At 46.6% G+C, this 14,629-nt stretch overlaps 1 protein-coding gene across 1 annotated transcript; it reads right to left on the reverse strand.

Annotated features, from left to right (window-relative positions):
* Positions 1 to 4,672: 4,672 nt before the first annotated feature.
* On the reverse strand, positions 4,673 to 13,057 carry LOC128725698 (uncharacterized). Its single transcript, XM_053819463.1, has 15 exons — positions 12,953 to 13,057; positions 10,752 to 10,984; positions 10,289 to 10,453; positions 9,006 to 9,427; positions 8,810 to 8,920; positions 8,201 to 8,350; positions 7,724 to 8,115; positions 7,544 to 7,649; positions 7,069 to 7,467; positions 6,798 to 7,002; positions 6,499 to 6,706; positions 5,877 to 6,422; positions 5,493 to 5,813; positions 5,084 to 5,421; positions 4,673 to 5,019 (listed from the first exon to the last, which is right to left on the reverse strand). The coding sequence occupies exons 1-15, from the start codon at positions 13,018 to 13,020 to the stop codon at positions 4,673 to 4,675; spliced, it is 4,011 nt and encodes a 1,336-aa protein (XP_053675438.1). The 5' UTR covers positions 13,021 to 13,057.
* Positions 13,058 to 14,629: the final 1,572 nt, after the last annotated feature.

Consider the following 14,629-nt stretch of genomic DNA (forward strand, 5'->3'; position numbering starts at 1 on the left):
CTTGGCTGTTCGTTGGCTTTTCACTGGCACCCCCAGAAACGGGTGGCCACACCACAGCAACCAGAATGGTAGCACCTCCACTCGCGAGCAGCGTCGGGTCGATTCTCACGACGATTTCACAATACTCTCGGCTCGGCTCCTCGACTTCTCATGTGCACAGGTCCGAGTACGATCCTGTTGTGCTGGTGCTGCCCTGGTGCTTCCTGCTTCCGCTTTGCCCCAACCCCCAACCCCGGCAGCGTACCAAAAAACCCGCGAGCTGAGAGGGCGAACTCGTGCTGTCGCAACCGGCGGTGTCTCGCTCTCGCCCCGATGTTCCGTCTCGAGTCGTCACTCGCGCCACTTGCGCCAACACCGACACAGCCTCCGGGGCAATCGACGAAACGACGCCGAGCCACACACGGTGCCGAATCGATCGAAAGGTCCTGCGTTTCGATCGCTTCGATTTTACAGGGTGGTTCGCGTCCTGGATTAATCGAGCTGCACCTGAATAAGGACACACCTCCCCAAAACGGGGGTCGGAAAATGTGTGGCAGAACGCGCGCGCGGCCACATACACGACTGCCGACGGTTTGTCTGTCAGACGCACGGGAACGGCCCCACAAATCTCGGCACACTCGCTCTCAGACGTGCTGGCGGCGGCGACGTCCCAATCCTACGCCGTACGGTCGATGTTGGCGACGCGTTCGTGCGTGATTCGATGCCTTCGAACCGGCCAGGGAGTTCGGTTCGAAAATAGTTTATGAAAGGTGCCAAAGGATGTGCTGGTTGTTTTGATTCGGTCGAGTGTGCACATTAACACCCCCTCCCTGCACAAGATGCGAAGAAGGCGTGCACAAGATGTGTTGTTTAATGTTCTTTTGTTGTTTGTTTGATTTTTTGAGTTTGTTGGACGATTTTTTTTAGGATAGGATTTGTACATGAGGATTTATTTTTGTTTTTTTTTATAGATTTACATGCATTTAAAGGGTTTTTTTAACTCTGTTTATCATCTTCAGCAAACTAAAGCGAAGACAAAGACAACAGAGCAGAAAAGATACAGCAATAAAATGTGGAAAATAGGGAAAATAAATGATAAGCAAATTTGTAATGAATTGATATTATTTAAGGCATTTTTTAAAAAGATGCCAACCCATTAAAAGTTATAAAAAAAAGCTAGAACTCATATGCTTTTTCATTTATGTTGTAACAAAACTGTTCGTGCACAGTTGCACAGCCAACTCTCGACGTTTCGCTCCCGCGCTCGAACGCGTAACCGTGGCCACGATTTGCCCGTTTATCTTTCACCACGACGTAAAACACCCTGTTCGTTACTCGTCGTACGCAACTTTCTCCTCTGACCCCGGCAATGCCCATTGCAATGTTGACTCGCCGTTTATGCTGCCCATATAGCAGAGCAGCGGAGAGGAGGCTGATAACAAACGACCCCGCCGCTGACAGGAGTCTTTAAGAGTGGGATTTTAAATTTAGATTTATTGGCCGTAAAGCATAGTGCGCGCAAACATATGACCCTCGTGTGAACGCCCGTCGGAGTCGAGATGCGGAAAGGATGGGTGTGTCCGGTGGCACATTTTCATGCATTAGCGTGGCCCTTTCGCATCCGATTCCACCGTGCTTTACACACCCCCTTTTGCAAAAGAAGCTAATGTTGGCCAAGGTAATTTTTTATCAATCCACCCGAGGCGGAACTCAATCTTCCACTTACCGGTAAGCCACCACAAGGTGGCTCTGTTTAACCAATTTTCTCAACGTTTACACGTCCTTACAATTTACTTTTGCCCCCGGGAAAGGGGTTTTCTTTCGATTTTGGCAGGAAACAAAAAACACCTTCGCATTGCAGCTTCAATATGGATTTTCTTCTTTGCCAGTATATACTGTTTTCCTTCCTGCGGCAACGTTGCCGCTTCTGTCGTGATATATATACGTATAATAGTTTTGGTTTGCTTTGTTTTGTTTTTCCCATCTTGCAAATACACACACACATATAAATCAAAAGTAACAAATACAATATTACTTAAAAGATATTACGTAAAAATTGATAGTACTTCATCGCATGTATATATGCTGTGTTGCGTTTGTTTGTTTGTTTTGTTTTCCCTCTCTGCTCTTTTACTTTTTTTTCCATTTTCCTCTTAAGCTTAAGCCCTTTCGCTTCGTATTTGATTCCAGATCCTGTGTAATGTTTGACTTGTGCATTTTGTTCATATTCATCATAGGGTTCCACCGATTAACAACTGCTCGCGCATGGACTCTAGCGTTCGCGATCGGTCCTTCAACTTTTGGTCAGCTTTCCGGCCTTGCACGGAGCTTCCTTGCATCCGCCATCCCACCAGTTCCACGCGATAACTAAACTCGGAAACTATCACATCCACGGTACATCCACGGCATGGACAACGAAACTCTACCACTCGGGCGATCGAGCTATCGAGCTCGCCTCGGAAAAGAATTCTGTTCCTACGTTACCTGGGTTGTCTCACAGCTGAGTAGGGAGGTGGTTGATTTGCTTTTGTCGTACTCTTTTCTTCTGTGTTTCGGGGTTTTTTTTTTAAGTTTCGTTTGTGATACTCTTGGTTGCTATGTTGAAGGATTTTCACGATCGTGCAGGTTACCATGCGAAGGGTTCATATCAAGGACCAGCCTCAATGTCTCATTCCAGATGAGAAGATTTTCTAGCTTACGTTCATCTTAGTTAGGGGATGCGATATTTATGGCTTGTAGGTGGACTATGGACCACATCTTCTCTTTGCTGCGTGCTGCATGAAGGTGTGGGAAGGTGTGTACGTATTGTTACATTGTATCTTCTATGCTATGGTTTTGGTAGCCATTTTGGGCTTTGCTATTATAGGGTTCGTATAGCTACTCTTCGCTATTTCTACTCCATTTACTGTTCTTCAAACTACCCGTTCCGGGACGACATCGAACGATTGAAATTTGTGAAATATTTTGTTGGGATTTTCCATGTCTTATGTATTTTTTTTTTGCTTCGTTTGCTTCATTGTTGGTTATGAACGATGATTCCTGATTTTTTGTTTTTACTTTTGCATAAACATGACAGCTACTATGTGATGCTTTTGTTTTCGCTAGGTTAAACGTTACGTTGATAAACTATTGCTCCATATCGGACATCACCGAGAGGCTGTGCTGGGTGAAGACGATACATTTTAATTCTCTACTTTAGTTCCTCACTCTCGCGCACTCTCGTATTCTCTCTTTCTTGGTAGCCAAGGAACAATGCGTACAATAGGCGAACCAAAACAAAAATAACTACTGTCTCTATTAGCCCCTCCAAGGATGAAAAAGCACCATAAACTAAAATCGCGCTAACACTACTGCGATTCGCCGGGGAGCGAACGATGAGAAACTGCCTCGAAAGCATTTTGCGTTTAAAATGTCATGTAATAATAAGAATAAAAACAAAACATAAAAACAACAGCATAACAAACGCCAGGGATCCTCACCCCCGACTAGGATAAATTGATTAGTAAACTTAACAAGAAAACATACAAAACGGCCGAATAAGTAGAGTAACGGTTTCCTGATCATATGAGCAACATTATATATTCGAAGAAAAAAAAGTATAATTGTTAAAAAAAAGGGTTCCAACCGATATGGTGGTACAAAAACTGGTTATAACGCCCATGTCAATAAATTATTAGATTGATAACTAAGCACAAACGTGAATTGGCGGTTTCAAACATATGCTACAGATTGTTTTTTTTTTCATGTCTAAATAGCAACAAAAAAGTCAACCATAACAATTAAAATCGATCACAATTAAGCAACAAAACTTGATAAACTTGCTGGGTTGACTTTGATAGAACCTACATAAAACGAAATCCTAGGTAAAACTCTAATTCGATTGCTTCGGTTCTTCGATCCGTTAGCTTGGTATGATAAATGTAATGTATATTAGCGGTATTTCATGCGATGACTTTCGTACGATCATGGCTGATCAAGCACGAGCTGCATTCCTGAACGATCCGGTGTAGCAGTGATAAATAGACTTTATACATAAAACGTGAACCCTAACACGGGAACGCAAGCAGCTGGTAGCAGCACCAGTGGCCTTAGCACTATTCCAAACTTTGCGCTATCCACTCAGTTCACAATGCTCATATTCAGCGACCCATTCCATCGTTCATCGTGCCAGCGCCTTACCTACCATTTAAAACACGTTTTACGCATTCGCTTCACTTTAATATTTAGTTCGAATTTACGTTGCCAACGGGAGACAGATTGCTAGAGTGCGCTTATCAGTATGGCTTTGGGTGAAGTACGGGTGCTTTTTTTTTCCACGAAGCAATTTTACATACAGCGTGTTTTGTTTTTGTGTGTGAGGACTTTTAATGTGCTTCAATTATGCTTACCGAGAAAACCGCTTGCCCCAAAAAGGAGTTCAATTGTTATACTTCATTGACTATCCGACACACTCCGACGATGAGTGTCCTTCGAGGAATGGGCTCCAACATTTCACCCGATCAGTTCTATTGCAATGCGAATGTAACGAACGGCCTGTTGCCTGTTTCTATTTGTGTCATTTTGTGCAGCTTCCCTTTGCGCATGCTTGCAACCCTTGTGCCATTCTACCGCCGCCATGAACACAGTCGGCTCGCTACCTTCAAGCAACGTTTTCGCGAGATTCATGCACCGGATCTTTATCCACGTTCGCTGCTTACTGCTTCAAATCGAATTGCTTACCATCGTTCTCGGCATTACCGTACACCACGGCCGAGTGATTCGCGTCCGCGTCACCGGTTCCAGAACGCATCTTTAGCGTGATGAGATTGCTGTGGTTCTCGAGCGCCAACGCCAGGAACGTACCACCGCTCAGAATCTCGCACGTGGTTATGCGCTCCTCAGGTGTGTAAACTGCCAGCAGATTTCCACTGTCAAGCTGCCACAACCGGATGGACAGATCGCGACCCTCCTTGTCGGTCGAGAGCAGGATCTTGCCCGTAGGATCCAGCTTTAGCAGCGTCACTGGAGCACTATGACCGACCAGCGTGCTCCGGCAGTTGCCTAGAATGAGCACAAACCATTAATTCTCTCAGTAAACGTTCCGGTTCCATGTCTAATGTCTTACCAGTCACCAGATCCCAGATTAGTATCCGTGCGTCTTCCAATCCCGCAATAACGCACGTGTTCGTTTGGGAGATGGCCAGCGAGACGGTGTTGCAGGACGGTTTCCACTTCTTAAACAGTGTGCCACTCTGCAGATCGTACACCACGATGAAGTTAGGGCTCGGTTCGGCCAGTTCCTTCGCTACCACGCACACGTACGAGCCTTCGTGCGTGATGGCGGACAGCGAGGTAATAAAATCGTGATGTGGTATACGCAGATCGTACAGCAGCTTCTTCTGCGAAAGGTGCCACACTAGCAGTGGGAAGGGTTTCTGCGTTTCATCACCACAAACAAGGATTCTACGACGAGATCCAGAATAAAGCCACGTAAATTAAGGATACACAGGACAATTTTCATCGTATATAGCTACCTTCCATCTCCCGACACCAGCAGCGAGTTTAAGAACCGATCTTCACCCGCTTTGAAGGTGGTAACGCAATCACCCGACTCGATGTTCATCAGATTAACGTACATGCGGTTACGTGACAAGCACACGAGATGTGACGGGTCGTGCAGCCCAAAGTACGGCATTTTCTGATTCATCACACCCTTCAGCGTCACACGGAACTTGCCCTCGTTCAGATCAATGATGCGAATCTCTCGCCGGCACAGAACCGCGACTCCATGTTCGCCCACCGGACAGATAGCGGACGGTTGCGGTACACCGGTGAGAGTGCGCACCTTTCGACACCTGTACGGAATCAAGAGTTAATCAACCAAACGGAATAGAAAACACGCCTCACTCATCACTTACTTCGCGACATCCCAAACGCAGATCTCTTCCCGATCCGTGCTGAGTGATATAACGAAGTACCCGTCGATGCTCAGGTTCATGATGAGATCGAACCCAACATTGGCCGGCTTGCTATCGGTCGGTTCCATCACTTCACCTGCAGCATCATCCAGCACCACCTTCTCCAGGTACGGCACGGTGCTGTGATCAATCGTGTCCAACCACTGGCTAACAACGGCATTGCCTGCGTACGGTGAATCTACGCGCTGCCGCTCAGCCACCAGAACCGTGCGAAGCAGCGAAAACAGCTGATGGCCGTCGTAGTTGAGTGCCTTGAAATGCGCCTCCACGAACGATTTCAGCAGCGCCACGTGCGTGCCGGCGATGGTGGCGCCATCTACTAGACAGATATCGTTTAAAATATGAACACATCCGGAAGCGATCAGTTTGTCTTGCAACCAGGCTAGATCGGTCAGGTACGGAGAGTTAGAGAACGAGCTCTCGGCCGCCGGTGCATCGAGCTTGTACGCATGGTAGGGTAGCTCCACGAATTTCCTATAGTTAAAACTGCGCAATAGAAGGCGAAAAAACGACATAAGCTGACAGGTTTACTCATGAGATCGCATACCGAGTAATAGAATACCTTTTCTCTTTGCCCTTCTTGTCTGGGTACACGCTCGGTTGCGTCTCGTAGTAGTCGTGCAAAATCCGATGAGCCTGCTTGATGTCGGCTTCGTACCGCTTTTCCGCGACCTGTCGCAGCGTCCTGTCGACAACGACGATGTTTTTGTTGTGCAGCAAGAGTGGTCCCATCTTCCAGCAGAAGTGCGTCCACAGTTTTGTTGTTGAACCTGTAGTTGGGTCAAGATAAAACCCATTAGGTAGAGAAACATGAAGAACGATATTTTCAAATGCAAACGCTTGTGTTGCAGCGTCGCGTACCGTTGACTAAGTTCGAGTTTCTAATAAGTGTAATGATCTCCGTCTCCAGTAGACCCTCGCGCGATGCTAGCAGTAGCGATACTATCAGCTTCACGATAGCGGCAGTAAACTTCTCCTCCAGAATTTCAAACACACGCTCACTGATGTGCGAGACGGATGTATCGGAAAGATTGGTGATGCCCAACCACCCGAGCCACCAGAGAATCTAAAAAACCATGAAAAAAAAGCATGAAGATAACTTCCAAAATCTGCAAAAACGAGAAACACCAACCTTCGCCTGAATCGATATTTTTTCGTCCGTCTTTTTCCAACATTCCGGCAGCTGCAATGCCCCGTTGGCGGCATAAATATCACCTCCACCGAAACAGAGCACATCTTCCCATTGCTCCTGCGTGAATGGCGTCAAGTACAGGAAGCAACCGTCATCACCAATTCGCTCACGCAAACGCTGTAACACCTGACTCTCAGGACCCTGCTGACTGGCGAGGTCTTGCCCGGTACCACCCGAGCTAACGGTCAGGACGAGCTTAACGTTATCCAGCAACGCAACTGGCAGCCACTCGAGGTCCTCAACGTCACGTAGTGCATCAACCGAATCGATGAGGATGGTAATCTGCTGCTTCGAGCTCTCTAGCAACGATTTCAGTGCACTGGCGTATGATGAAATTGTCTGCAAAAGGACAAATGTACAAGATTTAAAAGGAAAATGGTTCGATTGAAATATCGCGGCCTCCACCGTAGCTTACATGCTGGCAGCGAGTCGGCACTCCTTTCACTAATACTGATATCTGTTCCGTTATGGAGCCCAGCAGAGCGGTGACATCGGAGCTTTGCATCGTAAGGTTGGCGTATCTGGAAGAATATACAACACACAGTGAAATAATCGGCCCTTTCCGGTTATCTGACTGATCTCCTCAAAACTCTACCTCATCACAAGGTGGGATTCCGGCAGCCAGGTATGCAGATTCTGGGACAATTTCGCCATAAAGACACTCTTTCCAGCGCCAGTCTTGCCATACACTACCAACGGTTTACCCCGCGCCGACGACAGATACTCCCGCACCCGGTCCGTCGAGCTAAAGTTGGCGCAGTTCTCGTTCAACACGCGGGAATGACGATTCACCTCCTCCAGTTCGCTTAGTAGACGTCGGTCGACTCCATACGTGCAGTGCGGTATCGAGTACTTGCTGACATGCTCATCGATGACGGAATCGATCTCTTGGGACAGACAGGCATCGAGCAGAGTGCCGAACTGTTCTTGCTGCTGCTGGGCGATGTTGGCCGGGATGCGGATGATGTGCTTTTCGGACAGTTGGTTCTAAGGATGGATGTAAAACGAACGAGTTTGAGCCACTGGTAGAGAATGAAAAGCACACAAACATGTGTCCCATGGCACGGATTACCTTCAGGTCGTTCTGGATGTTGGTCAAGCGTCGTCCCATTTCCGCTTCCGCTGAAGACAACCCTTCGGACTTCGGTGCGGCTACAGCACTTTGTATCCAGATGCAACGCTTCGAAAGCTCTTGGCTAATTAGGACTGTGTTGTTTATTTCCTGTAAGAAAAAAAAAATATTGATAAGTATAATTGATGATAATGATTTTTTTTATGAATAAAGTTGAATTGATTTAAATTGTAATTTTGTTTAAAAATAGCACAAACGGAGCACAAGTACGTGTTGGAAACGTGTTTCATATTTGATAACCAGAAGCATTGTAGCTACTGCCCGATAGATGGCGCTAACAAATCAAGCAAAATTAAACGGCTTCGAACGAAGAGGAAATCATTCCATCTCCGTTGAGCATTAAATAACCGATATTATCCCATTTTACAGGCAACAAACTATAAAAGAAACATTTTACCTTTCTCTACACTGGATATGACGGTTAGTATGGTTTTACGTTACTTTAAAACACGGTATCCTAGTTATTTCTTACACAAAAAAGCTTTAATCGCGCCTTACTTTGTTTTAAATGTACACATACTCGAATACAGCCCAACCCTCTATGCTCACCTGTTCGACAACGGTGGTTAAGTAGGAATCTCGTAGCTCCTTCGAGAAAATGTCAACCAATGTCTGCAACAACTGGGCCAGCTCTTGCTGCGATTCCTCCGAGCTCATTGGCTGTAATGAAATCATTCGAATTTAAATTAAGGAAATTGACAACTAAACTTATCGGCATATTCCATCCGTTCTACTTTCCACTTACCGGGGCAGCTGTGGCATTTAGTCGGTAGCACGCGGGTTGCGATTTGTCATCAAGCACGTACCACTTCTCCAGGATCGCCCGCTCCGACGGGTTTCGCTCGGCCATCTGCAGGGCCGCCACAAAGTCCTGGCTTTCGATCGTCAGCGGAAGCAACGGATCTCCAAGCGTACCACCGAGGAACAGCACCGGGATAAGGTACGAGTCACACGATTGGCGCGCTATCTCCGCCAAACAGTTGGCGGCGAGATCGTGCCCACCCTGTGCCTCGAGCGGCCCTTTGAACCACTTTTTCACATCCAGGCTGTTACCCTTTGGCTGCAGCACGTGCAGATCGGCCACATGCAGCTCAAACCCGCGGCTCTGGCATTTCTGGTTCAACCCCTTAAACACCTCACGCAGCATCGCTTTCTCCGTTTGGAAGCCTGCGAAACGAGGAATCAGCAAATGTAGTAATCCACAAATCAATTGCATTGCACATCCCTAACCATAGTGGGCGTTTGGACTTCTTTCGAAGCCCCTTCAAACCAACGCACACATTCACGGAACCGGAAAGGGTCAATTCGATCACCGGAGGATATCGTTCATTTGGCCCAGTCGCATGCAAGCGCATCGTAGCGTACCACGAGGCAAGTTCCAGTAAAAATAAAAATAAACTAACTGGCACAAATCGGTACCCGTAATTGACATGAGGGAATCAAATCTAGCGAACGAGCGAGTCCCATCCACCTCAGTGATAGAGCATGCTGCCTGGCGGGTGGAAACAGGAACCAATTGGGATAAAAATAGGTCAGGTCAGGACATGGCTCAATCAGCCGGTTCGGAACCATATTCTAGCACTGACGCTGCTGCTTCACAATATGTTCGCTGCCAATATGCAACCATCCACTCTTCGTACCAGGAACTCGTTTCACCCGAAACGTGCAACATGGTACCTGCAATATTGCTATCATTACAGTGAAGCGCAAAAGCATTAACGTTAGTGGTTAAATTAGTGAACGAATTAAAGGTATCCTACCCAGTTAACTTAATGCACTCTTCAAAGTTAGTTGATTGCACACTAAACTAATAACTCTGTGCAATTGAAACTAATGCACAGCGTCTTGACATTTTTTTTTCGATAATTTTGCTGTAAATATATACAACCAACAAAACTTCAAAAAGTTTTCAATTTATCCTATAGATTCACAAAATTTAAGAAAATTAGCTAGATTCAAAAGAATGTTATAACTTGTTTCCTACACTTTTGGATAAATGGCACACACTGTAATCGTTTCGAGCCTTACCATCATCCGCAGCCAGTATGTAGAGTACGATCTTTTTGTACTTGTCCGTTCGCCTGTTGGTTGTCGGTTTCCCATACAGCGGTGTCAGGTTTTGCGGTAAGTTCTGATGCACTAGCGGTATATCACATGGTGGCGTTGCGGTCATCGGGCTGTTGGTGATGGAATCTGTGGAACAAGGCGACAAATTGTGATTGATAGGTTAGTTGATTGGCGATTGGAAAATTACTATCTTCGACACGAGCCCGCGGCAAAAGAGAGTGGTGCAGCTACGTGGCATGATGCAGTTTAAAACCCGCGTTCATGTTTGGGCCGAACAAAAACGAACGTGAGCGACAAAGAAACGGGTTGGTATTAATTGATTTTCCATCACATCCGCTCTGCACACCATTAGCGGCCCATTGAGAATAGCGCACCTTTCTGGGTGGCGGTTAGCCCTCGAGCTGTAATTGATTATTTATCTTACCCGACAACGTCATCGATTGCACGTTCTGGAGCGCTTTCGGCAGCACCCGGGCACCTTCCACGCCTGCGCCTCCGGCCACATTGGACGAGTTGCAGCCGTTGGTTGCGTTCGAGCTGTTGGATATTTGTCCCGTACCGGATGCATCCGATGTTACCTCCGGGGCCGCTAGAGGTGCTTCCTTCACATCGTTCGATTTGTTCTTGTCCTTATCCGCCGGTTGGTAGGAAGGCGATCTGAAAAAACAAAAACAAGATTCAAAGTTTTAGCCACGTCGGTTCAAACTATCTCGGTCAAAGAGGTACACTTGCTGCAACGTATGGCGATTGTGATTAATGGTACGCGCAAACAAAAATAAATCTACCATACCACACATGGTGGCCTCGAACGCATGAAGGAACCGAGGCTACGCAAGCTCAATATTGTGTGCTTAGTGAGGGTTGACGTCAAAATTAGTGGCCACTCGAGGGTGCCCTCCAAAAGAGCTAGCCAACGTAAACAACGCGCAGTTGATGCATGTGCCAACAGACGTGCATCAATAATAAATCCACAACGCATACGCCCACGTGCGGCACCATGCGTCTCCATCACGGTTAATGATAAACTATTCTGATACTAGTTGAGAAAACCATGGTCTGGGAGCAGCGATCCACGAAAGCTTTGTTTTTCTTTTCAAACTAGATCCTCTGCAACTGCCCGAAACTCTTTTTTGCAGCGTATTTTTTCCGAAAAATCTACACTTTTATGAAACACCATGCGTCTCCATTCCACACATCTAACACGATGCAGATGCGTAATTTTTATTTTATTTTTTTTTCAGCTGACATCATATAACAATTAGCTTAAATATTAAAAAATTATGATTTATAACCCTTGTAGCTAATAAAATTTGTGTTGCAATTCGTTCGTTACCGACAAAAGAATATTTTAATGAAACACCATGCGCCTCCATTCCGTTTAGCTAACACGATGACGATGCTGAACTTATACCATTTTTTTTCTCTCAGAACAACAGATTAAACTCTAAACTTGAAACAATGTGATGAATTTGATTTTAACAACTATGTTTTCAAATTATCAACTTTATTCGTAAAGAATTAAACAGCAATATTTCACACGAATAAAGACCTCGAAACGATAGGCCAAAGAATTGATGTGTAGAAAGTATCAGGAAAAAATCCAACTTTCGTGTTTCTCTCCACAAAGTTTTGATCTCAATTCAGTATATTTTAAGCCTTTCAATTATCATAATGAGACCTTGCTAACGGCAAAGCAAACTGTCACAAAACATCTTCAATTATGCTGAACCTATTGATTAATTTCAGTCTATTTTAAGCCCACCCAGCCACGGAAGCTTTGTCACCAGCCAACCACCCAACAATGGTGAACCCCTCGAAACTCTCGCCCTTCCACGGGCTCGACCCATCGAGAAAAGTTACTTTCTATGCTGCAACTTCTTGCCGTGCGAAACCCGTCAGCATCGAGCAGGCATAAAGGGGGGGGGATTACCAACCCGCAAGGATACCCGTGCTGAAAGGTGCCGTCATCGAGGGGCCACAGCGAAACCACATGTTGCTACACCGGTGCTTATCGCCACACAAGAAGCATCCCCGCCCGCGGTATCGGCACGTAAATCATCGCCCATGCTCGGGCAAATACGGTTATTATGGGGCATAAAATTAAATTTTCCGATAGTGTATCCCGCCACGGTGCCGGGCGTGGTGGCGTGAACGGATCGATAGACCCCGACACAAGCGCCGGAAACGGGATTGGATGGACGTACGGGTGGCTCGTCCCATGTGAGAAAGGCAAACAACCACACGGAACGCATTAGTATTCAGTATTGCCTCAATTCCGGTAATTTCTTATCGACAGTTCCGGGCACTCTGGATTAGATTAGAGTGCGCCTGTTACCAATCGCTTCCGTTAGACGTTGCGGAAAGCATGCTGTCTGACACGTTTTGGGAATTTTTATTCGGCTTTCGAAGAGGAAAAAATGTTCTCTACTGAACACGATAGCTTGGCAATCTTATTATATTTTAATTTCACGATCAAGATAATTATACAATGAATTATGCTAACGTCACATAGTCGGTTGCATTTGCAATAGCCTCTAGATTGGCTGTTTGTTTGTTGAATTTTTCTCCAGTCCATCGATCCTCTCTGCCCTGCCCCAAGTACGCTTTTTTTTAAACAATACTTACTCTTCGGACTTTTCCGAGACATTGTCCTTGTCCTTTTTCGTCTGGCCGGAACTACAGTAGTTGCCCATTTTGCTCACCCACACTAGCACATACACTCCACTGATATCCCCACGGAGGGTGCAAAAAAAAAGACGACACGTCCAGACACGAGAGCGCTATCTCTTTCTTTCTGTGCTCTATCGCCTTTACTTTTTTGCACCTTTTTTTTTTCTTTAGCACTTATCTCCCTCTCGCGCGGGTACACTGACAAAGGGATGACCTTCTCCACAACACTCCAACCGGGAGCAGCCTTTCGCCAATCGTGCACTACCGATGCCTGATGCTTCACACTCGCCAGATCATCTGTCTCGCCTCAATCCCGGGGCTCACGTCAGGATGCACTGTTCCGGCCCTTATCGGCACCATTGCCCAAGCAGTTGCGCCTCCACCGGTAGTACTATCGCAAGCACCATAACCATCATTCCCGTCGAGCCCCTTGCAGCAGTACCAGTAGCACCTTTACCCACCGGATGCATTATGTACACACACACAGACACGCCACACTCGCTCGTTGAAGCTTTCTTTTGCACCCACGTTATTTTTCTTCCTCCTTTTTACCTCGCACAGATCCCGCAATGGCTTTGATGTAATGAAAACGTCTCCTTGCCACGGGAACGGCGTGGGTGGAAATATCTTCAATCAGGATATTTTATTTTTATTTACTCTTTCTTCGCACACCCGCTTGCTCCTTCACCACTTGAGACGCCCACCGATTAAGGCTGGCTCATTCCCGACGATGCTTGTCGTGTCGGCTTCCGCTTCGATAGGCTGGTCATCCGGTCGGTTCTGCCCCCAACCCTCCGGGAAAGTGGCCTTTTTAGCCCCACCGCACACACACACGCGCGCACACGGGCGTCTTCCCACCTTTTTCTAACGTTCCATCATCGTCACTCAGTGGTCACACCGATGTTCTGCTCCACGCTGGCACGGGAATAAACGCGAAAGAACGTTGCAACCTACGGGTGGGGTTTTCTTTGACCGATACCGAGCATTTTGCTTAATACATTCAACACCTTAACGGCATGCTTTCTTGCACTTCTTTAATTATCACTCTCGAGCGTGAGATCAAACGAGGTTGCATGTTCCGATTATTACCCGTTCAAGCTGTTGTGTCCACTTTCCACCTGGCTAGCGAATATCACTGCAGGAACTAATCCGCTGGAACACTGCAATGGGAAACACTACCATGTTACATCGATTAATGAGAGATTTTCTCGAAGCTTGAACGCGCTTTTACGAGAAAACAATCGGTCCACCGTAAATGTCACGCCTGAACGTGTGCCTGTCTATTCTTCACCAACATTACAACCAACGAGCCCCGAGACAGCGAACGCTTTTATCAACCACTTGAATCCACTTGGGACGCCTTATCAGGGGCGTGGGGCGAAAGCCAGACCGCTTGTGCCCAGCTAATGAGTGTAAAATACAACCTAAGCCCGAGCGATTATCAAATGTAACCAAACCGGCGCAAGGGCTAGAGGAGATTGTATCCATCCAACACCCCCACCCCATTGCCGCGGGGGTCACCACCTTCCTTCGATTCTTCACCCCGCACCAGTAAACGTTCGACGGTGGGTTTGCTTGCTTCTTGATTCCCAGCCCGCCACAATGTACCAATTTCTATCAATTCCGCTGCCC

This window comes from Anopheles nili, chromosome 3 (genome assembly GCF_943737925.1).
Source record: "Anopheles nili chromosome 3, idAnoNiliSN_F5_01, whole genome shotgun sequence".
In the NCBI taxonomy this organism is placed as follows: Eukaryota; Metazoa; Arthropoda; class Insecta; order Diptera; family Culicidae; genus Anopheles; species Anopheles nili.

Excerpts from the sequence above, each read along its gene's own strand:
- LOC128725698 (XM_053819463.1), bottom strand. The coding sequence starts at position 13,020 with ATGGGCAACTACTGTAGTTCCGGCCAGACGAAAAAGGACAAGGACAAT. Across the intron at positions 10,454-10,751 it reads GCAATCGATGACGTTGTCGG|ATTCCATCACCAACAGCCCG; the intron begins GTAAGATAAATA and ends CTTGTTCCACAG. Across the intron at positions 8,921-9,005 it reads TAAATGCCACAGCTGCCCCG|CCAATGAGCTCGGAGGAATC; the intron begins GTAAGTGGAAAG and ends ATTTCATTACAG.